Source organism: Octopus sinensis, linkage group LG7 (assembly GCF_006345805.1).
Source record: "Octopus sinensis linkage group LG7, ASM634580v1, whole genome shotgun sequence".
Lineage (NCBI taxonomy): Eukaryota > Metazoa > Mollusca > Cephalopoda > Octopoda > Octopodidae > Octopus > Octopus sinensis.
This window is the reverse complement of record NC_043003.1, coordinates 17,834,641-17,858,537: the sequence shown is the minus strand read 5'-3', so window position 1 is coordinate 17,858,537 and position 23,897 is coordinate 17,834,641. Positions and strand designations below refer to the sequence as shown.

Here is a 23,897-nt window from a genome sequence, read left to right as displayed (position 1 = left end):
ATCTACTTCAGGTCCACAGGTGGTCGGTCTGCGCAGATGGAACCGCGAATAGCTCGCTATCTCCAATGACCTCACACTGGACCGTTGAGCGTGGGTCTCCATGGTTCATGATGCCGTTAGGACCAGAGAAGAAGCCAGCTCAACCCACCCTGGGTGAACGCTGTCACAAGTATAAGTAAGTTTCCATTTACCAAATAAAATGAACAAACCAAGATATACATGGATTATAATGGGGAAAAAAAAATCTCCTGAGCTTAGATGAAAAGGACAAAATAATGCAAAATTGATCATGAAAACAAATTATATTTAGCTCTTTTATCTTTTACTTGTTGCACACACTGGACTGCAGCCATGCTGGAGCACCACCTCGAAGGGTTTATTTGAACAGATTGACCCAATTATTTACATTATTTACATTCGACGGATATTTGTCCTCATCTTGTTTGTTGCTAACACAACATTTCGGCTGATATACCTTCTGGCTTTCTTCAGGTGTCTTGGGGAAATTTCGAACCTGGGTTCTCATTCCTCAGGTATTCTTCGATGTTATTATTATTATCATTAATTATTATTATTATTATTATTATTATTATTATCATTATTATTGTTCAGGTCACAGCTTGGAATTGAACTCGGAATTTTGGGATTAGAAGCCTGCGCTCGTAACCACTACGCCACATGCCCGTGGGCATATAGAACAGTAGATTGACCCAAGTATTCATTTTTAAATCAGGTACTAATTCTATCGGTCTATTTTCCTGAACTGCTAGATTACAGGGACATAAACAAACCAACAGCAGTTGTCAAGCAGTGGTAGGGACACACACACACGACAGGCTACCCACAGAGTTTCTGCTGACCTGGAGCTATATACTAGAAGACACTTGCACAAGATACTGTGCAGCGGAACTGAACCCAGAACCACATGGTTGCAAAGCAAGCATTTTAACCACAAAGCCATGCTTGCACCAATTTATTCACAATCATTTTGTAATTCAAAACACACCAACATTTTTAAACCAGTTCTTTTCAAGTAAATAAATAAGTTTCTATGAGCTTGTTTCCCATGCTAAAAATAGCAGTTAAATCTTCTTCAAATCATACCCTACAGTCACATGAAAATTCAGCTGTTAGACCAACCAGCCTATCAGGCTCATCGAATTAGCATAAACGTGGCTGAGTATTCCACAGATATTTATATCCTTCATGCAGGTCTCAGGTAGAATCAGTAGAGTACACTGTGATGAAGCTGAACATTTCAATTAGGCACAATCTACGTGATGAGTTACCATTGTAAATTCTGTATCTTCAATTTTTACTCAAGAGCCAAGAGAAAATAATGGCTTTTGCTCAAAATGTTATGCTGTGGGATCGAACCTGAGACCTTGTAATTGCAAAGCGAACTTTTTAACTATTCATCCATGTTGTACGCAAGACATTTATAAAGGTACTGAAAAAGGGTGCATTGTATAATCTTTTACTCTTTTACTTGTTTCAGTTATTTGACTGCGGCCATGCTGGAGCAGTGCCTTTAGTCAAGCAAATCAACCCCAGGACTTATTCTTTGTAAGCCCAGTACTTATTCTATCAGTCTCTTTTGCCAAACTACTAAGTTACAGGGACGTAAACACACCAGCATCGGTTGTCACAGGGGCCAGAGGAGGCTGGAAATGGCCACGATCAGTTAGTGCTTTTTACGTGCCGCTTATAAATGATATTCTTTTACATAACTGCAGCCATGCAGGGGCACCTCCTTAAAGGGTTATAGTCGAAGAAATCGACCCCAGAACTTATTCTTTGCGCCAAACTGCTAAGTTACAGGGACATAAACACATCAGCATCAGTTGTCAAGCAATGGTGGGGTGAACAAACACAGACACACATACATAAATATATACATATATATATATATGACAGGCTTCTTTCAGTTTCCGTTTACCAAATCCACTCACAAGGCTCTGGTCGGCCCAAGGTTATAACAGAAGACAACTGCTCATGGTGCCATGCAATTGGACTGAACCCAGAATCATATGGTTGGGAAGCAAGCTGCCTGTGCCAATAGAAATATCTCCAACCTACCTTATTGAGTATTGCTTCTTTTTCTTGTTTAATCTGGTATTCCATTTCCTCATAAAGTTTGGTTACTTCATCGTCACATTTAATTGTTTTCCTGCAATTTGAAAGTGAAACAAGAACATGTAAGAGAACAGAAAATATAGGTTGTACTGATGAACTGTCTTAGGAGTATTCCAATTATTTCTATGATACATTCATTTGTGTGTGTGTTTGTGTGTGTATGTATGTACATACATGTATGTATGTATGTATGTATATGTGCATATATATATGTATATATGTCTAGTCACAGAAACCTAGTGCAGGTTTCTGCCCGCTGGCTCTTGTGAAACCATCCCACCCATGCTAGCATGGAAGGTGGACATTAAACAATGATGATGATGCATGAATGTGTGATTATATATATATATATATATATATATATATATATATATGTACTAGCCCCTTGTGGGTATTAACCCCTTGTGGGTAATAAAGAAACATATATATATATATAAAGTTAATCCAAACATGAAAACACAAAGCGAAAACACAACAACGCGAGGACATGGAACAAGTATAGTGTTATTGGATGCTCAAGAAAAGAAAGAAAGGAGGAGGATTTAATGTTTCGAGCGGAGCTCTTTGTCAGAAAAATAGGGAAAGAAAAGATCCAAGGAAAGGAAGACAGAGGAAAAACAATCGTCAACAATACACACGTGGTCACATAATATATATATATATATATATATATATATATATATATATATATATATATGTATGTATATATCTACTTATTTATCTAAAATCACCACAATTGTTTCGACACATTGTTACTCTCGTACATTGGGAGATGATATAATTAACACATTGTGTAAACACTGTCAGCCGTCCAAGGTATAAGAAATGCTTCTTCAGGTGATTGCTTAAATAAGTCCTTTGTAAGATCCTACTGTCATTTCGTTCAGGGTGAAAATGCATACCAATCGCTTGACAACCGATGTTGATGTGTTTATGTTCCCATAACTTAGCAGTTCATCAAAATAGAACGATAGAAAAAGTACTTGTCTTGCAAAGATTAAGTCCTGGGGGTGATTTGCTCAACTAAAGGCGATGCTCCAGCATGGCCACAGCCAAATGACTGAAACAAGTAAAAGCAAAAAAAAAACTCTTTCTTCTATAGTTTACTTGTTTCAGGCAGCACTCTCTTTTACTTGTTTTAGTCATTTCACTGTGGCCATGCTGGAGCAGCACCTTTAGTTGAGCAAATCGACCCCTACGCCTATAAGCCACTCTTACGCCAATAAGCCACTCCTACGCCTACAAGCCTCTCCTTCGCCTGTAAACCACTCCTACGCCTATAAGCAATTCCTATGCCTATAAACCACTCCTATGCCTCATTGAATACTCTGTTGCCTGTATCAATATTTTATGATTTGTAACAAAATGTTAGCTGCAACTATTTGTTCTTCTTGAAGACCAATTTTGACATATTTCTCTTGGTCTGTTTCTGCTTATTTTGGCATTTGTGTGGCATGCCATTACACTTTTCTGACTTATTCTTTGTAGGCCTAGTACTTATTCTATCAGTATTTTTTCCCCAACTGCTAAGTTTCAGGGTCATAAACACACCAACATCAATTGTCAAGTGATGGTGGGGGGACAAGCACAGACACACAAATACCTACATACATATGTGACCGCGTGTGTATCGTTGGCGATTTTTTTCCTCCATCTTCCTTTCCTTGGACCTTTCCTTTTTCTATGTTTCTGATGAAGAGCTCTGCTCGCAACGTTAAATCTTCCTTCTTTCTTTCCTTTCCTGAGCTTCCAATAACACTATACTTGTTCCACGTCCTTGCATTGTTGTGTTTTCTGTTTTCATGTTTGGATTAACTATATATATATATATAAATACTGTATATTATATATATATATATATATATATACACTAACATACACATATATACATATACATATATAAACAACGGGCTTCATTCAGCTTCCATCTACCAAATCCACTTACAAAGCTTTAGTCAGCCCAAGACTATAGTAGAAGATACTTGCCCAAGGTGCCACACAGTGGGACTGAACCCAGAACCATGTGGTTGGGAAGCAAGCTTCTTACCACACAGTCATGCCTATAAATATTGTTTATATATATAGTTTTGTCATGTATGTTTTCATCCCTCATTAGTTCTTATCTACACAAATCTTACTAATTGAAACTTCTAGAATCTCTTCTTTCCTATTGCCTAGCAACTGCAGCAAAAGATGGTAAAATTAATCTTACATGTGTTTCTGACCTTGGCTACCTTCCAAAATAAAGAAATATTTTAATTTACTTAGTTCTCGCTTTTATTTTAAAAGTATTTTAATGAAAAGAACATCAATTTTTTAAAATTTCTTTTTTTTTTTTCTTCAATTTAAACCATTTATAAAATTTTTTGCTATTTTGGTTATATTAAAAAGTAGGATAAACAACCAACTGCATTTTATCTGTGTATACACAAAGTTTGGCCACCACCATCACCACCTGAATAATTGCTGCAACGATCCTTATCACTACTACCACTACAGCCACTACTATCCCCAGCACCACCACCATCATCAACATCATTAACATCAGTCAGTTTTCAACAGTGTGAGTTAGTTCTTATTTGGAGTCACTGCTCTCCTAGATGGGTCAGGAGGCACATCTTGTTTGTATGATTCGTTTTTAGCTTGGATTCTGGAGTGGGATGCAGTTCCTGTCACCAAGCACTTTACATTATGTACCAGGAGCATTTTACTGAGGTAAAACTTAAGAGAGAGAGAGAGAGAGAGAAGGGGAGACAGTAGCAGAGGTGGATAAATAGTAGAAGTGAATGATTGGTGTATGTGTGTGTGAGTGAATGTGCGTGTATATATATATATATATATATATATACACACATCTATATCTATATATATGTATCAAGAGAGATAGAAAGAGGAGAGAGAGAGAGAGAGAGAGAGAGAGAGAAAGTGACAGACAGACAGACAGAATGAGCTTCTTTCAATTTCCATCAAGCAAATCCACTCACAAGGCTTTGACCAGCTTGATATTATAGTAGAAGATACTTGACCAAGGTGCCACGCAGTGGGACTGAACCTAAAACCATATGCTTGGGTAATTCTTAACCACACAACCATGCCTGTGTCTACACACACAGAGAACATAACACATATATGAAGAAGTCAAAAATTATCACACTTTCATCATAACATATCTTTATTATTATCACACTGCTTTCTCCACATGCATGCTTATAGTTGGAACTATTGAGGTCCCATGATCAAAGTTTGAGCCTAGTTGCACTGTTTTTCTTGCTGGCTTTACAGTGTAAGCATGGCTGCTCGACTAGCAATGTGCACCACAGAAGAACAAAGATCAGTGATCAGTGATCTGAAAGACGGCAATGGTAAACTGGTTCTCCAATACCATCTCTCAAGCTTGTTGAATCTTCTCATCGGTGGTAGAAGTTGACAGGTGTCCTGCTCCCGCTTTGCTGACATGGGTGGGTCTTCTCAAGAACTTCATATTGCCAGACATCTCGATCTATTGTCATTTCTTCCATGAGGCCCAACATCCCGAGATCAGTCTTTACCACTTCATCCTATGCCTTCCTGGGTCTTCCTCTTCCACAGGTGCCATCTACTTTCAGTGATTGGCACTTCTTTATGCAGCTGTCCTCATTCATATGCATCACAAGTCCAAACCAACATAGTCTTCTCTCTTGCATGCTACATTTGATTCCTCTTATGCTCAGCTTTTCTCTCAATACATTTGTACTTTGTCGTACATGCACACTGATGTACTTTTAAATTTCTCATTCCACTCATACACACTTCTATGCAGCAGGGCACTGTCCTTGTATTGTGCTAAAAGCTTCCGTTTAATTTCACTACCTGACAAACCTTTGTCCTCCTTTGGTGCACATTGCTAAAGGTGCAGCCATGCTTACACTGTAAAACCAGAAAGGAAAATGGCATGGTCAGGCTCCACGTGGCCACAATAGTACCAACTATAACAACACACATGCGCAGCAGAAGGCAGTGTGACAATAATAAAGATATGTTATGGCAAAAGTGCAGATAATTTCTGACTTAGCCTCGTACATAGAAACAAAAGCTGTAAAGCACTAAAGTCAAACAGGCTTCAACTTGAAGACAAAAGCAGAGAACTGAGAAACAAAACAAAAAGTTATAAGTGAAATGTTTAAGAGATTTTACATAAGTGTCAAAGAGTAGCATAATGAAAGCCAGTTGATATCTCAGAAAATTATGCTATTGTAGCTAAGAGGGACATTGTTGTAGTTGTTGTTGTTGTTGTTGTGTTGTTGTTGTTGTTGCTGTTTATTTGTAAAGACATAGAAAAGTTATAACTAGAGCTGAACTGGTTTCTTCATGGTGAAAGAATGTAGTTCACCACACCTTATTTCAGTTCTATTGCCATGGTGTCAAAAACAATTTTATTGCAGAAAATGGAACAGACACACCCACCCACACACGCATATACATATATGTGTGTGTGTGTGTGTATACACACACACACACACATATATATATATGTATATATACATATACACACACACATATATATACACACATACACACACACATATATACACACACACACATATATACATATATATATGTATATATACATATATATATATACATACATATATATATATATATATATATATATAAATTAATAATAGAAGGGTAAAATTTATTAAACAAATTAATTAATTAATTAATCAATTAATTAACAATTTTACCAAGTAGCTTGGTACGTTAAAATAACCTTTGTAGGTAAAATTATGTGGATACATATATATATATCATCATCATTGTTTAATGTCTGCCTTCCATGCTGGCACAGGTGAGATGGTTTGACGAAAGCTGGCCGGGTGGAAGCCTGCATCAGATTTCTGTAACTATTTTGGCAGGATTTTTTTAGCTGGATGCCCTTCCAAACACCAACCACTGAGCAGAGTGGACTTGGTAAATTTTACGTGGCACAAGCACAGTTGAGGTCAGTTTTGGCAAGGATTTTACAGCTGGGTCACCAAGTACTTGCAAGACAAAAAAAAAAAAACCCACACACACCCTTTTGAGAGTGGGTGGTCTTGTGTCAGATAACGAAAGGTTATAGTGAGGCAGGCAGAGAGACAGAAACTGCTATCTTGTTGTAGAAGAGGTACAAGGTTAACCAGCTGGGGGTGGAGGGAGAAAGAGAGAGAGAGATCAGCAAAGAAGACAGAAACAGAGAGAGTGGGAGACGGCAGGATAGAGATGGTAGCAAAGTGCTGGGCATATGCATTGATACACTGAGACAGGGTGTGGGTGGAACGTACAGGTCAGAAGCAAGCAGAGAGCAATGATGCAGTGGCACAGGGCCAAGGGGACAGAAATGGGGAGTGGGAGGTAAGCATAGAGCATGAAGCAGAAATTTGAGGAAGAGAAAAGATGTAGTGTGGTGGAGGGACATAGCCCTTCTAGAAATCAGTTTTGTTGACATGGGCAGGTCTTCTCAAGAACTTCATATTGCCAAACATCTCGATCCATTGTCATTTCTTCTGAGAGGCCCAACATCCTGAGGTCGGTCCTTAACACTTCGTCCTATGCCTTCCTGGGTCTTCCTCTTCCACAGGTGCCATCTACTTTCAGTGATTGGCACTTCTTTATGCAGCTGTCCTCATTCATATGCATCACGTGGCCAAACCAACATAGTCTTCTCTCTTGCATGTTACATTTGATTCCTCTTATGCTCAGCTTTTCTCTCAATACATTTGTACTTTGTCGTACATGCACACTGTTATTACACATCCAACAGAGCATACTACCTTCGTTTCTCTCCAGTCTATGCATGTCTGCATTCACACATATGCACATATTTTTTATGTGATAACAATAAAAATAATAATAATCCATTCTACTATAGGCACAAGGCCTGATATTTGTGGAGTGGGGGAAGTTGATCACATCGACCCCAGGACTTGAATGGTACTTAATTTATTGACCCTGAAAAGATGAAAAGAAAGCCAACCTTGGCGGAATTTGAACTTAGACTGTAGTGGCACATGAAATACTGCTAAGCATTTCGCCTGGTGTGCTAACGATTCAGCCAACTGACTGCCCTCAGTAGTATTATTATTAATAATAATAATAATAATAACAATAATAATAAATGCCCTGGTACTGCATCAGGGCATTTATTATTATTATTATTATATTATTATTATTATTAAGGCAACAAGCTGGCAGAAACGTTAGCACGCTGGGCAAAAGGCTTAGCGGTATTTTGGCTGTCTTTACGTTCTGAGTTCAAATTCTGTCACGGTCAACTTGCTTTTCATCCTTTTAGGGTCAGTAGATTAAGTACCAGTTGTGTACTGGGGTTGATCTAATCAACTGGCCCCATCCCCCAAAATTTCAGGTCTTGTGCTATGAGCAGAAAAGATTATTATTATTATTATTATTATTATTATTATTATTATTATTATTATTATTATTATTATTAAGGCAGTGAGCTGGCAGAATCGTTAGCACGCTGAGTGAAATGCTTAGTGGTATTTTATCTGCAACTATATTCTGAGTTCAAATTCTGCCAAGGTCGACTTTCCCTTTCATGCTTTCAAGGTCAATGACATAAGTACCAGTTACATGCTGGGGGTCGATGTAATCGACAAGCCCCCTTCCCCTAAAAATTTTTAAGGCCTTGTGCCTAGAGTAGAAATAATAATAATAATTATTATTATTTTAGTTTGTTTGTCAAAGTACTTTTGTCACACCTCCTGTGACCTCTTCAGCAACTCTCTATCCCACATCTCTCCTCTTGTTCTACTTCTTCCAAATGGTCACAGGATGTGTGACGAAAGAGCTTTGTGTGACTGAACCCCAAACCACACAGTTGCAAAGCAAGGTTCTTAACCACACAGCCACACAGAGCACCTAAATTATAGCTGTTTATTTTTTTTAATTGCTGTTAAATTAGGTATATTTACAGTGAGTTTGAAATAAAATCATAAAAGAAAAAAATCCAAGAAAAATAATAATAATAAAACATCAAAGACTGACCTAGTAGGAAGGAGCCAAACAAGAAATGTGAGAATTTGAGGAGAACCAGCTGACATCTAAAGCCTATGCTCTTACATACACATAGTAACACAGGATTATGACTTTTGCTAAATTCTTCCCCGGCCCCAACACTTTTTTTTGTGTTTTTATACATTTTTTTATTTATGGATCTTTCAAATACAGCCATGCAGATGTCTATACATTGCATTTAAATAAATGTAGTATACAAGCTGCTAAATAACATGAACCTTAGACACAGAATCATCATCATCATCGTTTAACGTCCGCTTTCCATACTAGCATGGGTAGGACGATTTGACTGAGGACTGGCAAACCAGATGGCTGCACCAGACTCCAATCTGATCTGGCTGAGTTTCTACAGCTGGATGCCCTTCCTAATGCCAATCACTCTGAGAGTGTAGTATGTATATATATATATATATATATATATCATCATCATCATCGTTTAACGTCTGCTTTCCATGCAAGCATGGGTTGGACGATTTGACTGAGGACTGGTGAACCAGATAGCTGCACCAGGCTCCAATCTGATCTGGCAGAGTTTCTACAGCAGGATGCCTTCCTAACACCAACCACTCCAAGAATGTAGTGCTCCTGCATGGCCACACTTTTATGTGCTTTTACATGCCACCAGCACGAGGGCCAGTCAGGCGGTACTGGCAATGGCCAAGCTCAAATGGTGCTTTTTATGTGCCACCTGCACAGGAGACAGTCCAGCGGCACTGGCAACAATCTTGCTTGAATGTTTTGTTCACATGCCACCAGCACGAGTGCTAGTAAAGTATATACTAAATCATGTAGTTTGTTATAAATGCATAGTTAAGTTGCATTAGCAGAAAATACGGATGTGAGATTAAGAAGCTTGCTTTGCACCTATATGGTTATAAGTTCAGTCCCACTTACCACACAGCCACTCCTTTGCCTATACAAAATTATTTAGTAAGTAACAGTAGCATTACTACAACACATGCTTCCACTGTTGAACATTTCCTTAATGCCAACAATAACATGTTTTGATAATTTAGTCTAAATTTTGAGCCATTCTAAGAAGTGTGTAGACAATGGTCTATCCTTTGATTCTTTAACCTTGAAATCCAATACATTTGAGTCACATGATACAGAAATCTTCTTGCCAGAGAAAAGGAACTGTCTCAAGCATCTAATATGTCGATAAGAGAAGCTACTTATTTTTAATAATTCTAGAGGGATGAAGGGCAAAGTTGAATCAGGAAATATTACCATCCAGAAGATTAGGTCTCAAAATGGACTGCTCTTTCATCTACTCTTATACTTAAAGTTTTATGTAATACTGGTTTCTAATTTTAGTACAAGGCCAGCAATTTTAATATAATAATAATAATAATAATGAAATTATTGTATACAGTGCTCAGGTGCACCACAACTTGTCAAAAGTGCGTATAAAGCATATGAAGTAATGTACAAATGTCTGGAAAGTGAATGGTGTATGAGTCAGATACATGTGTATGGAGGGGAGAAAATCAGGTGAAGAGTGAGTCGATTACATCGACTGTATGAAAGGCCAAGCTGGCCTCAGTGGAATTTGAACTCTGAACATAAAAGACAGACAAAATGCCAGTAATCATTTAGCCCACCATGCTAATGATTCCATCAGCTTGCCACCTTCAAGTTCTATGTAATATTATTCATAGGCACGGCTGTGTAGTTGGTTAACAAGCTTGCTCCCCAACCCCCACAGGGTTTTAGATTTAGTACCACTGCATAGCAACATGGGCAAGTGTTTTCTATTATAGTCCTGGGATGACTAATGAGCTAATATACAGGGTGGACCAAAATGATCTGACACATTTGGAGTCTTAATAAATGCACAAAATAAGAAATAATGGAAAGAAAAATTTTATTTTCTGAATGTACATATAATGCCATTTTATTTCATTAAGTTTTAAAAATTAAGTCAGCTAAATGCTTCCCATCATTGTCAACACACTGTTGGAGATGCTCATGAAAGTTATCGATAACTCTATGGATCATTTCTTCTGGAATGGTTGCTATTTCTACACAAACTGCACGTTTTAATTCATCAATAGATGGAGGGCGATGACTGAATACTTTTGATTTTAAATATCCCCACAAGAAGAAATCACATTTCACCATTCCAGAAGAAATGATCCATAGAGTTATCGATAACTTTCATGAACGTCTCCAACAGTGTGTTGACAATGATGGGAAGCATTTAGCTGATTTAATTTTTAAAACTTAATGAAATAAAATGGCATTATATTTAGATTCAGAAAATAATTTTTTTCTTTTCATTATTTCTTATTTTGTGCTTTTATTAAGCCTCCAAGATGGATGGATGGATGGATGGATGGATGAACAGATGGACAGATGGATGAATGTAGCCATATCAGGTTTGGTTAATATAATATGAGGGTAATGGTAATTAGCATAAAGATAATCCTTTCTACTATAGGCACAAGGCCTGAAATTTGTGGGGAGGGGACTAGTTGATTACACTGACTTCAGTGCATAACCGGTACTTAATTTATCGACCCCGAAATGATGAAAAGCAAAGTCAACCTCAGAGGAATTTGAACTCAGAACGTTAAGACAGATGAAATACACTAAGCATTTCCACCCAACGTACTAATGATTCTGTCAGCTCACTCCCATAATAATAATAATAATAATACTGAGACCCCCTTCGGTCATAACTGACCATGGGATTGCACCTAGAAAGTTACTCTCCCTGGCACAAGTCCGGGCAAGGTTGTTTATGGAAGACCCATGCATATCAGCCTCCCTTCACACCACCGATGTTATCCAAGGGAAAGGCAAAGGGGCCGATTCAGCTTGGCACCAGTGACATCACAATTCATTTCTACAGCTGAGTGAACTGGAGCAACGTGAAATAAAGTGTCTTGCTCAAGAACACAACATGCAGCCCGGTCCGGGATTCAAACTCACAACCTCACGATCGTAAGCTCGACACTCTAACCACTGAGTCATGTGCCTTCATTTAATAATAATAATAATAATAATGATAATAATAATGATAATAATAATGATAATGATAATAATAATAAAATAATCCTTTCTACTATAGGCACAAAGCTTGAAATTTGTGAGGAGGGGACTAGTTGATTACATCAACCCCAGTGTTCCACTGGTACTTAATTTATCAACCCCGAAAGGATGAAAGGCAAAGTCAAACTCAGTGGCATTTGAACTCAAAATGTAAAAATGGATGATGAAATGTTGCTAACCATTTCGTCCAGCATGCTAATGGTTCTGCCAGCTCGCTGCCTTGACTGGCATAATAATAATAATGTAGTCAGCTGTGAGCAAGCAGAAATGGTTTCCCTCCACTTACGTTACAGATGCACTTAAAAGAAGTACCAACATCAAAACTCCCATTTCCTCTTTGATAAAGTCACTACTGCTAATTACACACACTGAGGGATACTACTACTTAGAACAAGCTAACAAGGAAGCCTCCAAGTGGTCTCTTGACCTGCTGGATATAGCAGCCAAATCTCCCTTAAATTATAATCATCATCATCATTATTATTATTATTTATTTTTATTGCCCACAGGGGGCTAAACATAGAGGGAAGAATCAAGGACAGACAAAGGGATTAAGTCAATTACATCGACCCCACAGTGTAACTGGTACTTATTTAATCGACCCCGATAGGATGAAAGGCAAAGTCGACCTCAGCGGAATGTGAACTCAGAACGTAATGGCAGACGAAATACCGCTAAGCATTTCTCCCAGGGTGCTAACAATTCTGCCAGCTTGTCACCCTTATTATTATTATTATTATTATTATTATTAAAGTTAACTAGTTAACCATTTACCTAATTAACTAATCAATTGTTTAGTTGGTCATTCAGTTAATCAGTCAACCAATTATGTTTGTCAAACTCCCTTTGTCAGTATTTGTGACCTAAACAATGACACACCTTCTCAACTCAAGGTCAGATTCAGGTCGGTAGAAAGAAAATGTTATTGGAGTTGTGAATGGTAACTTTAACAAACATAATCAATCAATTGATTAACTGAATGATTAATTAAACAACTTAGTAGGTTAACTCTCTTTTACTCTTTTACTTGTTTCAGTCATTTGACTGCGGCCATGCTAGAGCACTGCCTTTAGTCGAGCAAATTCTTTGTAAGCCTAGTACTTATTCTATTGGTCTCTCTCTTGCCGAACCGCTAAGTTACGGGGACACAAACACACCAGCATCGGTTGTCAAGCGATGTTGGGAGGGGACAAACAGACACACAAACACACACACACATATATACATATATACGATGGGCTTCTTTCAGTTTCCGTCTACCAAATCCACTCACAAGGCTTTGGTCGCCTGAGGCTATAGTAAAAGACACTTGCCCAAGGTGCCATGCAACGTTAATATATAATATACAATAAAGAAGTGAACAGAACCAGTGTATTTATTATTGGCATAACGACTATCCAAAGATACAACAAAAAATGGATTAAAAATGCTTATCTGTAAATCAAGCATCAAAATGTAAACAAAATAATGAAACCAGAAAATACGTCAGTCATCATAATAATTTAACTTAGCATTGTAATAAAAGTTAGAGGCTGTTCAGATATGACTTAAAATTAAAGTGTAATGAGTAAAGTAATTGTAATTGGCATAATTTAATCATGAGCAAATCAACAATAAACAAGACGAGGGTAGCAAAATTGGGAATTAACATTTGTAAACGGTTTCAATGTTTAATATGAGTGTCTAATTGATAACATTGGTAATTGAAATAGTTAAATAAGGACAAAAGAGAAAGGATTCTGAAAGCAAAAGTTATAATTGAAATTTTATAACTGTATTAGATAACATAAAAGACGCACAGGTGTGTGAGATGCACTCCAATTGCAGTAGCACATATTTACGCAAAATGGTTTTTAGCACATGGGAGAATGTAATAAGGGCCCAAATTTGCACAGAAGACCGAGGGTGATTCTTTTTGAGACATTTTTTTGAGGAGATTATAGATTAGTGAAACTAATACATGTCAATATATGTCAGAAGAATATAGGTATACACTTGTTGTATGTGTAATTAAAAGTGCTGATGTAGTGCTGATGTAGTGCTGTGTAAAGCACCCAGCACACTCTGTAAAGTGGAAGGGCCTTCAGCTGTAGAAATCATGCCAAATCAGACTGGAGCCTGGTTCAGCTCCCCAGCTTGCCAACTCTGGTTGAACTGTCCAGCCCATGCTAGTACAGACAATGGATGTTAACCCTTTCATAACTGTATTTATTTTGAGATGCTCTGTGTTTCTTTCAATTAATTTTAAATATAACAAAGAATTTAGTAAAAATTTCTTCGCTATCATTAAGCTAGTGTTAGGAACATAAATTGCGAGTAAGGTTTGGTGGAAGATTTTAATTCAAAAACTTATGTAAACAAGACATTTAAACTAAAGAGTCAGAGCCGGGTTGGTAACGAAAGGGTTAAATGATGATGATGATAGTGGTGCTGACGATAATAATACAGAATCAATACATGAGAATGGCTGTTTTTGGAAACTAAAAAAAATATTTTACCTGCATTACAGAGATGAACTCAAAAGATATCAAAGTGTTGTGTGAAAGATAATGGTTCCATACTCATTTTAATTTTATTGGTAATTTTCGATATTTGAACAGTTTCAAAGAGACAAAAATAACAGATTCACGTCAGAGGAAAATAAAACATCTTGGGTATAACTTGTAGTTTATAGAATGTAAACACCAAGTAGCAAAAGGCACTTACAAGTCTCTCGGTCTCGATAAAAGACTGAGGGGAAGTAGTTAGATGGAAATAATAAGCTAGACAATGTACAAACGCAAAACAGCGGTGAGCAGCGAAAGAGGACACACAAATTGTAATGCGAACTATTTGACCTTCTAAACAAAGGACAGTGGAATATAAAAAGTAAAGTGGTTTAAATAAACAAGAGAAATGAATGAAATGCATCGACATATATTATTCTATTAGAAGTGTTGCCAAAATTAGGAGAATAGAACAATAAACAGGCTAATTTAATTTAATTTCTTTTTTTTTTTTTGAGAGGTAAATACAATTACAATGGTAGTAAATTAATTTCAATTGTTAGGTCAGTTCAAATACATGTTTGGAATATATCTGACCTGTTGAACTGATCTAGAGTTTATTTCACACCTCTGCTTCGAGCACCACCCACCCGTATACTTAATTTCAGTATTTTGTTGGTCAGTAAATTTGAAATCACCGAGAAGTGATTTTGTGAATTTCAACTATTGCACCAAGTGAATGGAAAGTTAAGATATAACGAATGCTTAGTAATAAGTAAAGAATGTATATAAGAGAAAAAAAAAACACTGCAAAAATGTAGGTCAATTCGTTAGACAGAAGGTGAAAATTCTGCAAACTCTTGGAATCCTTCTAATTAAAAACTTAACTCAAGGCAATTATTATAAAGTGAAAGTATTTGCATACATTATGTAGTCACAAGGAAATTTAATATTCTGCAAGCCAGTGTCTTAGATACTTTAATATAATTAAAGGTAATTTAGTAAGATGTTGGTGGATACTCTTCTACTCTTTTACTTGTTTCAGTCATTTGACTGTGGCCATGCTGGAGCACCGCCTTTAGTCGAGCAAATCAACCCCAGGACTTATTCTTTGTAAACCTAGTACTTATTCCATCAGTCTCTTTTGCTGAACTGCTAAGTTACAGGGACGTAAACACACCATCAGCGGTTGTCAAGCAATGTTGGGTGGACAAACACAGACACACACACATATACATATATACAACAGGCTTCTTTCAGTTTCTGTCTACTAAATCCACTCACAAGGCTTTGGTCGGCCCGAGGCTATAGTAGAAGACACTTGCCCAAGGTGCCATGTGGTTCGTTAGCAAGCTACTTACCACACAGCCACTCCTGCACCTATACAGGAGATTGTATATGTTTCTATTGTTGCCTTTGTCTCATTAATCAACAGTAAAACATCATCATCTTCATCATCATTTAATGTTCAGCTCGTTAACTTTTCCATGCTTGCATGACTCAGATGGAATTTACAGAAGCAGGTCTTCTACAGCTGGATACTCTTCCTGACACCAACCCTCACTAGTTTCCAGCCAAGGTAATATTTCCTATGGACAATGGTTCCTAAAGTTAACAGTACTGCCCTGATTAAGGTTTTTGATAGACCTATAACTAGAATTATAGACCAATAACCTATAACTAGAATTCACCATCATTTTATATTCTGCTTTCCATGCTGGCAGACATTGGACAGGCATGGACCAATTCTTGCTTATACATTTCCTTTTCAACTCAGTTTCCAAGGATAGAAGCACTTCCAATTACCAACCTCTTTACAGAGAGAACAAAGTGCATTTTAACATGGTACCAATATTAGAGAAGTTGCATTGTCCTCAGCAAAACTAAAGGATTCTTGTGACCATACATTGCCTCCACTCAACCACTAACCATTCAATAGAGTGTAAGATGTTAAATCAGAAACAGAAGTATTTTAGACAGTTCTATATTTAAGAGATGAGGAATTATTTACATTATTTACATTATTTACATTTGACGGATATTTGTCCTCAACTTGTTTGTTGTTAACACAACATTTCGGCTGATATACCCTCCAGCCTTCTTCGGGTGTCTTGGGGAAATTTCGAGCCAGGGTTCTCATTCCTAAGATATTTTTCAATGTTATTATTATTATTATTATTATTATTATTGTTCAAGTCACTGCTTGGAATCAAACTTGGAATCTTGGGGTTAGTAGCCCGTGCATATGGCGTAGTGGTTAAGATTACGGGCTACTAGCCCCAAGATTCCGAGTTCGATTCTAAGCAGTGACCTGAATAATAATAATTCTTGAGATATCTTGTCCACGGACAAATAAACAGACAAACATGACTGAAAACAATACCTCCACCTTCACTAAGGTGGAGATAACAACAACAACAGCAACAACAACAACAACTACAATAATAGTAATAATAATAATAATCCTTTCTACTGGAAGCACAAGGCCTCAAATTTTGGGAGTGGCAGTTAATCGATTACATTGACCACCAATGTTCAACTTGTATTTATTTCAGTGATTGCGAAAAAGATGATTACTCGCAAAAGTTGACCTTTATGGAATTTGAACTCAGAATGTAAAGACAAACAATATAATAATAAATAATCCTTTCTACTACAGGCACAAGGCCTGCAATTTTGGGTGATGGGGGAGGGGGCTAATTGATAATATTAACCCCAGTGCTTGACTGGTACTTAATTTATCAGTTCTGAAAGGATGAAAGTCAAAGCTGACCTCGGCAGAATTTGAACTCAGAACATAAAGACTGAAACAATGCTTAGTAGCATTTGGTCGAGTGTGCTAACAATTTTGCTGTCTTACCACTTTAATAATATTTATTTCTACCCTTAGTACAAGGCCTTGAAAATTTTTGGAGGAAGGGGATTAGTCAATTACGTCAACCCCAGTGTGTAACTGGTACTTATTTCTTCAACCCTGAAAGGATGAAGGGCAAAGCTGACCTCAGTGGAATTTGAACTCAGAACATAGCAGCAGAGGAAATACCACTAAGCGTTTCACCTGGCATGCTAACGATTCTTATTTCTTTATTGCCCACAGGGGGCTAAACATAGAGGGGACAAACAAGGACAGACAAATGGGTTAAGTCGATCAAATTGACCCAAGTGCGTAACTGGTACTTAATTTATCGACCCAGAAAGGATGAAAGGCAAGGTCGACCTTGGTGGAATTTGATCTCAGGACGTAACGGCAGATGAAATACCGCTAAGCATTTTACCCGGTGTGCTAATGATTCTGCCACCTCGCCGCCTTTGGCAGGCTAACGATTCTGCTAGCTCGCCACCCTCAATGGTTTCAAATTTTGCCACAAGGCCAGCAACTTGTGGGGAGTGAATGTGTTGATTTCATTGGCCCCAGTATCAAACCGCTACTCAATTTATTGACCCTAAAAAGACAAAATGGCAAAGTCGGCCTCGGCGGAATTTGAACTCAGAATGTAGTGATAGGCTAAGCATTTTGTTCAGCATACTAACAATTCTGCCAGCTTGCCGCTTTACCACCTTAACCCTTTCGTTAACAGCCCGGCCAAAACTGGTTCTGGCTCTTTAATACAAATGTCTTGTTTTCATAAGTTTTGAATTTAAATCTTCCACCAAACCTTAGTCACAATTTATGTTCCTAACACCAGCTGAATGATAACTAAGTTATTTTACTAAATTCTTTGTTATATTTCAAATTAATTGAAAGAAACACAGAGCATCTCAACAGAAATATGGTAACAAAAGGGTTAAAATATATAATAGAGAAACAATTCTTAACCCTTTTGATACCAACCCAGCTGAAACTGGCTCTGGCTCTTAGTACAAATGTATTGTTTTCATATAAATTTTCAATTAAAATCTTCCACCAAACCTTAGTCACAATTTATGTTCCTAACAGTAGCTGAATGATAACTAAGTTATTTTACTAAATTCTTTGTTATGTTTAAAATAATTGAAAGAAACACAGAGCATCTCAAAATAAATACGGTAACAAAAGGGTTAATAATAATATAAAAATTATGAACTTAATATGTTTTGTATGTTATGGAACTGGTATTTAAGAAACATAGCAGACACTGCTGAATGAAAGACTAAGCCATTAGAAACTAACACCAGATCTACCTGGTGAAAACTGCTTATTGAAAGATTACAAATATCAATTTATGACCAAGGTAGTAAAACATCCATAGAGAAATTTGTACATTACTGCATATACTTTATACGCACTTTCAAACAAGTTGTGGTGCACCTGAGCACTGTATACAATAATTTCATTATTATTATTATTATTAGTTAAGTAAAGAAATATATTATTATTATTAGTTAATGTTAACACATTTAAAGCAATGAGCATTAAAAAGGAAATTAGAAAGATCAAATTTGATTTTTACTGTATGCTGCTTTTAAGAAGTTAAACCTTAATAAAGTCTTCGTTTTTCTCTTCCAAATAAACAAATAAAAAGTGTGTGTATGTATGTACCTGTGTGTGTGTGTCTGTGTGTATATATCGGTGTGTGTGTATTATAGATAGATAGATAGATAGATAGACGGACAGACAGACAGACAGATAAATAGATAGATAGATATAGACATATTTTTCAGTTTACTCTGTTCCTTATTTATAAACATTTGCTGTGAAAAAGAGAGGCCATATTTCAACTGGAAATTTGGGTTGTTTCCCTTGGATTGATAGCTTCTGCATTACTCCAAGCAGCTTTCTATTAAATGAGCTTCTGTGATTACTTTTTCCAAATTCATTGGAGCTCTAATGTCTTCTTTGTATCATCATCATCATTCAACGTCTGTTGTCCATGCTGGCATGGGTTGGACGGTTTGACCAGGGTTAGGGTTAGGGTTAGTTGAGGTGCTGCACCAGACTCCAGTCTGATTTGACATGATTTTTACAGCTAGATGCTCTTCCTAACGCCGACCACTCCGAGAGTGTAATGGGTGCTTTTACGTGCCACTGGCACAGGTACCATTTACATGACATTAGTATCTGCCACGACTGCGATTTTACTTGATTCTATGGGTCTTCTTCTCAAACACCAAATAATATATATATATATATATAGGAGTAGGAGTGGCTGTGTGGTAAGTAGCTTGCTTAGCAACTACATGGTTCCAGGTTCAGTCCCACTGCATGGCACCTTGGGTAAGTATCTTCAACTACAGCCTCGGGCCGACCAAAGCCTTGTGAGTGGATTTGGTAGACGGAAACTGAAAGAAGCCCGTCATATATATGTATATATATATGTATGTATGTTTGTGTGTCTGTGTTTGTCCCCCCAACATCGCTTGACAACCGATACTGGTGTGTTTACGTCCCCCCATAACTTAGTAGTTCGGCAAAAGAGATCGATAGAATAAGTACTTGGCTTACAAAGAATAAGTCCTGGGGTCGATTTGCTCAACTAAAGATGATGCCCCAGCATGGCCACAGTCAAATGACTGAAACAAGTAAAAGAGATATCAGAAGCTACAGGCCTGAAATATACAGTGTTTGTAGAATTCTGACAGAAGATACAATTCTTCACCTGGTTATTGCTTTTGAGACTGTGTTTGGAATTTGCAAACAGAAATTGTATCCTGCTGCTAAATATAGATATGGAAAAGTGTTGCAAACTGGCAGAATTGTTGGCTTGCTGGATGAAATGCCAAGCAGCATTTCATCCTTTTGAGTTCAAATTTCACTGAAGTTGACTTTGCCTCTTATCTTTTTGGGGGTCAATAAAACGAATACCAGTTAATGTAATCAATTTAACCCTTACCTCAAAATTGCTGGCCTTGTGCCAAAATCTGAAACCTAGATGTGGTGAGAGCAATTTTTGCAGCATTGTATAAGAGGCCTTTGCTTGTGAGTTAGTTGGGAGGCCTTATTAGTGCAGGTGCTGTGAAAAAAACACCCACTAAACTCTCTTAAGTGGTTGGTATTAAGAAGGCCAGCTGGATGTAGAAAGCTTGCCAAAGTAGACATCAGAGCCCATTGCAGCCCTTTGACTTGTCAGATCCTGTTAAACTCAAGCCAGCATGGAATACAGACGATAAATGATAATAGATACACATACGTCAGTGTGTAATATATATATATATATTATATATATATATATATATATATATATATATAATCAAAATAAGCAACAAGGATATCCAAGGTAGTGTAGTACAATTGTTTCATGCTACTTTATTTTATTAAACACTGTAAGTATTACATCAGTTGGCAAATGAAATAAGTATAGGAATGTGCATTGTCCGTTTAATTAAAAAAAATTCTATATGTGGCTGAAGATTGCTCAACATTTTAAAACTGATGTAATACTTACAGTGTTTAATAAAATGAAGTAGCATGAAACAATTGTACTACTCTACCTTGGATATACTTGTTGCTTATTTTGATTATAATCACTCCATTTGATTTATATGGATAATACCATACAAAATTCTGGTACCTTTAACTTAAGTACCATACTCATCTGAATCTATATATATGTAGTGACCATCTAGTCGATTCATAAAGCAAGGAATTATAATAAACAGTCCATGCCAGTGGCACGTAAAAAGCACCATCTGATCGTGGCCGTTTGCCAGCCTCGTCTGGCACCTGTGCTGGTGGCACGTAAAAAGCACCCACTACACTCATGGACTGGTTGGCGTTAGGAAGGGCATCCAGCCGTAGAAACATTGCCAGATCAGACTGGGCCTGGTGCAACCTTCTGGCTTCCCAGACCCAGTTGAACCGTCCAACCCATGCCAGCATGGAAAGCGGACGTTAAACGATGATGATGATGATATATATATTATTAGGTAATAAATCAGTTATAATTGCAGATTGCACCCAATTGCAGATGAGATGAAGTTAGTAAGTAGAATGATTGTTGTTTAGTTGAGTCGAGGAATTTCAAAAGAAAGTGTAAAAGAATATACAAGTAAGTACATTCTATGTTTGTGTCTGATGAAGTGTGATCAAAGCAATGAGGCTGAAGAAATTTGTCCTTAATCATTGTTGCATTTTACTGAGGAAAAGATGCATCCATAGTATGTTCTGAATGAACTTTTGAAAATAATTGTTCCTGAATTTTAGCCAAGGAACAGTTGATATGAATCAAATTGCTTTGGTTGGTGAAAAGGTTTAAGTACAAATCTGAATGTAGCCATTTTATTTACAAATGGGTGACTGTAAACCTTTCAGTAAAATATACCATAATGCACTTGGATTGGAAGTAACAATAATGGTCTCATATCATTTTATCATTTTCACAACAGTCATAGGCACAGGCATGGCTGTGTGGTAAGAAGTTTGCTTCACAACCACATAGTTTCAGGTTCAGTCCCACTGCATGGCACCTTGGGCAATTATTTTTATTTACTATATGCTTGAGTCTTGAGCTGGCCAAAGCCTTGTGAGAGGATTTGGTAGACACTGAAAAGCCTGTCATATACATGTGTGTGTGTGTATATATATATATATATATATATATATATATATATATATATATAATATATAATAATAATAATAATAATTTGAGGGAATATTATTCCTAACTTACAAGGAAAAATTCAATTTAGAAATACTAAATCAAATTTCACAAAATATAATATATATATATAAATTAGAAAAAACATCTTTTATCAATTCAAAATGAACAATTAAATTACACCATCTAATTACACCATTTAACTGTTCATTTTGAATTGATAAAAGGTGTTTTTTTCTAATTTTTATATATATATTATATTTTGTGAAATTTGATTTAGTATTTCTAAATTGAATTTTTCCTTGTAAGTTAGGAATAATATTCCCTCAAATTATTATTATTATTATTAATATATATATATATATATATATATATATATATATATATATATATATATATATATGCATGTGTGTGTCTTTGTGTCTGTTTTTGTCCCCCATCGCTGCTTGACAATTGTGTTGGTATATTTATGTCCCCATAGTTTAGCAAAAGGGATCAACAATATCTTATACTATTGATTCCTTTTGCTAAACTGCTAAGTTACCAGGTTTTCAATAAAATAAGTATTGGAGATGATTCATTTGACTAAAAATTCTTCAAGGCAGTGCCCCAGCATGGCCACAACCTAATGACTGAAACAAATACAAAATAAAAGATAGTGGAAGACAAGCTGATAGTTGTAGACCTCAAACTCTTAGAGTTGTACTTCGTCAATGTTCAATGTTTTAAAATAAACCGAAACTGTAAAAATGGCTAAGTCTCTGCTAAAGAAAATTTTTTCTCAGTGTCATCATCATCATCATCATCATCATTTAGCGTCCGTTTTCCATGCTAGCATGGGTTGGACGGTTCTACTGGGGTCTGTGAAGCCAGAAGGCTTCATCAGGCCCAGTCAAATCTGGCAGTGTTTCTACGGCTGGATGCCCTTCCTAACGCCAACCACTCCGTGAGTGTAGTGGGTGCTTTTTACGTGCCACCCGCACTGGTGCCAGACAGAGCTGGCAAACGGCCACGAACGGATGGTGCTTTTTATGTGCCACCGGCACGAGGGCCAGGCGAGGCTGGCAACGGACACGAAACGGGGCGGTGCTGGCAACGGTCGCGAAACGGAAAGTTCTCTTACATGCCACCGGCACTGGTAACACATCTGCAATTTCCATTGATCGATTTCCATTGATCGATTTCGATTCTGATCCTCACTTGCCTCAATGGGTCTTCACAAGCAGAGTTTCGACATGCCACCGGCACTGGTAGCACATCCGCAATTTCCATTGATCGATTTCGATTCTGATCCTCACTTGCCTCAACACGTCTTCACAAGTAGAGTTTTGTGTCCCAAGAAGGGAAGGTATGCATACGTAGGCTGGCTCCATCCCATGTAGAAGGCCACGGGTTGTGGACTCACTTGTCCTGCCGGGTCTTCTCGCGCGTATTTATATTTATAACTTGACTTTATGAGCTTTCTAAACTTGCTGACGAAGCCCAGAGGCACTCCCAAGTACCTTAATCTTATCTACCAAATACTTCACTTCACTGGAGGGATAAAAGTACAATGGTGTAATATAGCCTCTTGGCTGAAACAGCTGTAAGATATTAACCTACTTTCTGTGCTCTATGTTATATATTTTCAGCATTATTTCACATGAGT

General features: G+C 37.1%; 1 protein-coding gene and 1 long non-coding RNA gene across 6 annotated transcripts in view; one reads left to right on the top strand and one right to left on the bottom strand.

Moving 5' to 3' along the window:
* The window catches only part of LOC115214228 (EF-hand calcium-binding domain-containing protein 4A), a 168,207-nt gene that overhangs the window by 73,621 nt on the left and 70,689 nt on the right, over window positions 1–23,897 (bottom strand). For all 5 annotated transcript variants that reach the window (XM_036504578.1, XM_029783347.2, XM_029783349.2 and 2 more), the window contains exon 5: window positions 2,080–2,170. In XM_036504578.1, coding sequence (XP_036360471.1) covers window positions 2,080–2,170 — 91 coding nt within the window. The remainder of the gene's footprint in view (window positions 1–2,079; window positions 2,171–23,897) is intronic.
* LOC118764182 overlaps window positions 1–23,897 on the top strand; it is a 28,260-nt gene that overhangs the window by 3,263 nt on the left and 1,100 nt on the right. Inside the window, exon 2 of the long non-coding RNA XR_004999966.1 lies at window positions 13,781–13,783. This is a non-coding gene — a long non-coding RNA (uncharacterized LOC118764182). The remainder of the gene's footprint in view (window positions 1–13,780; window positions 13,784–23,897) is intronic.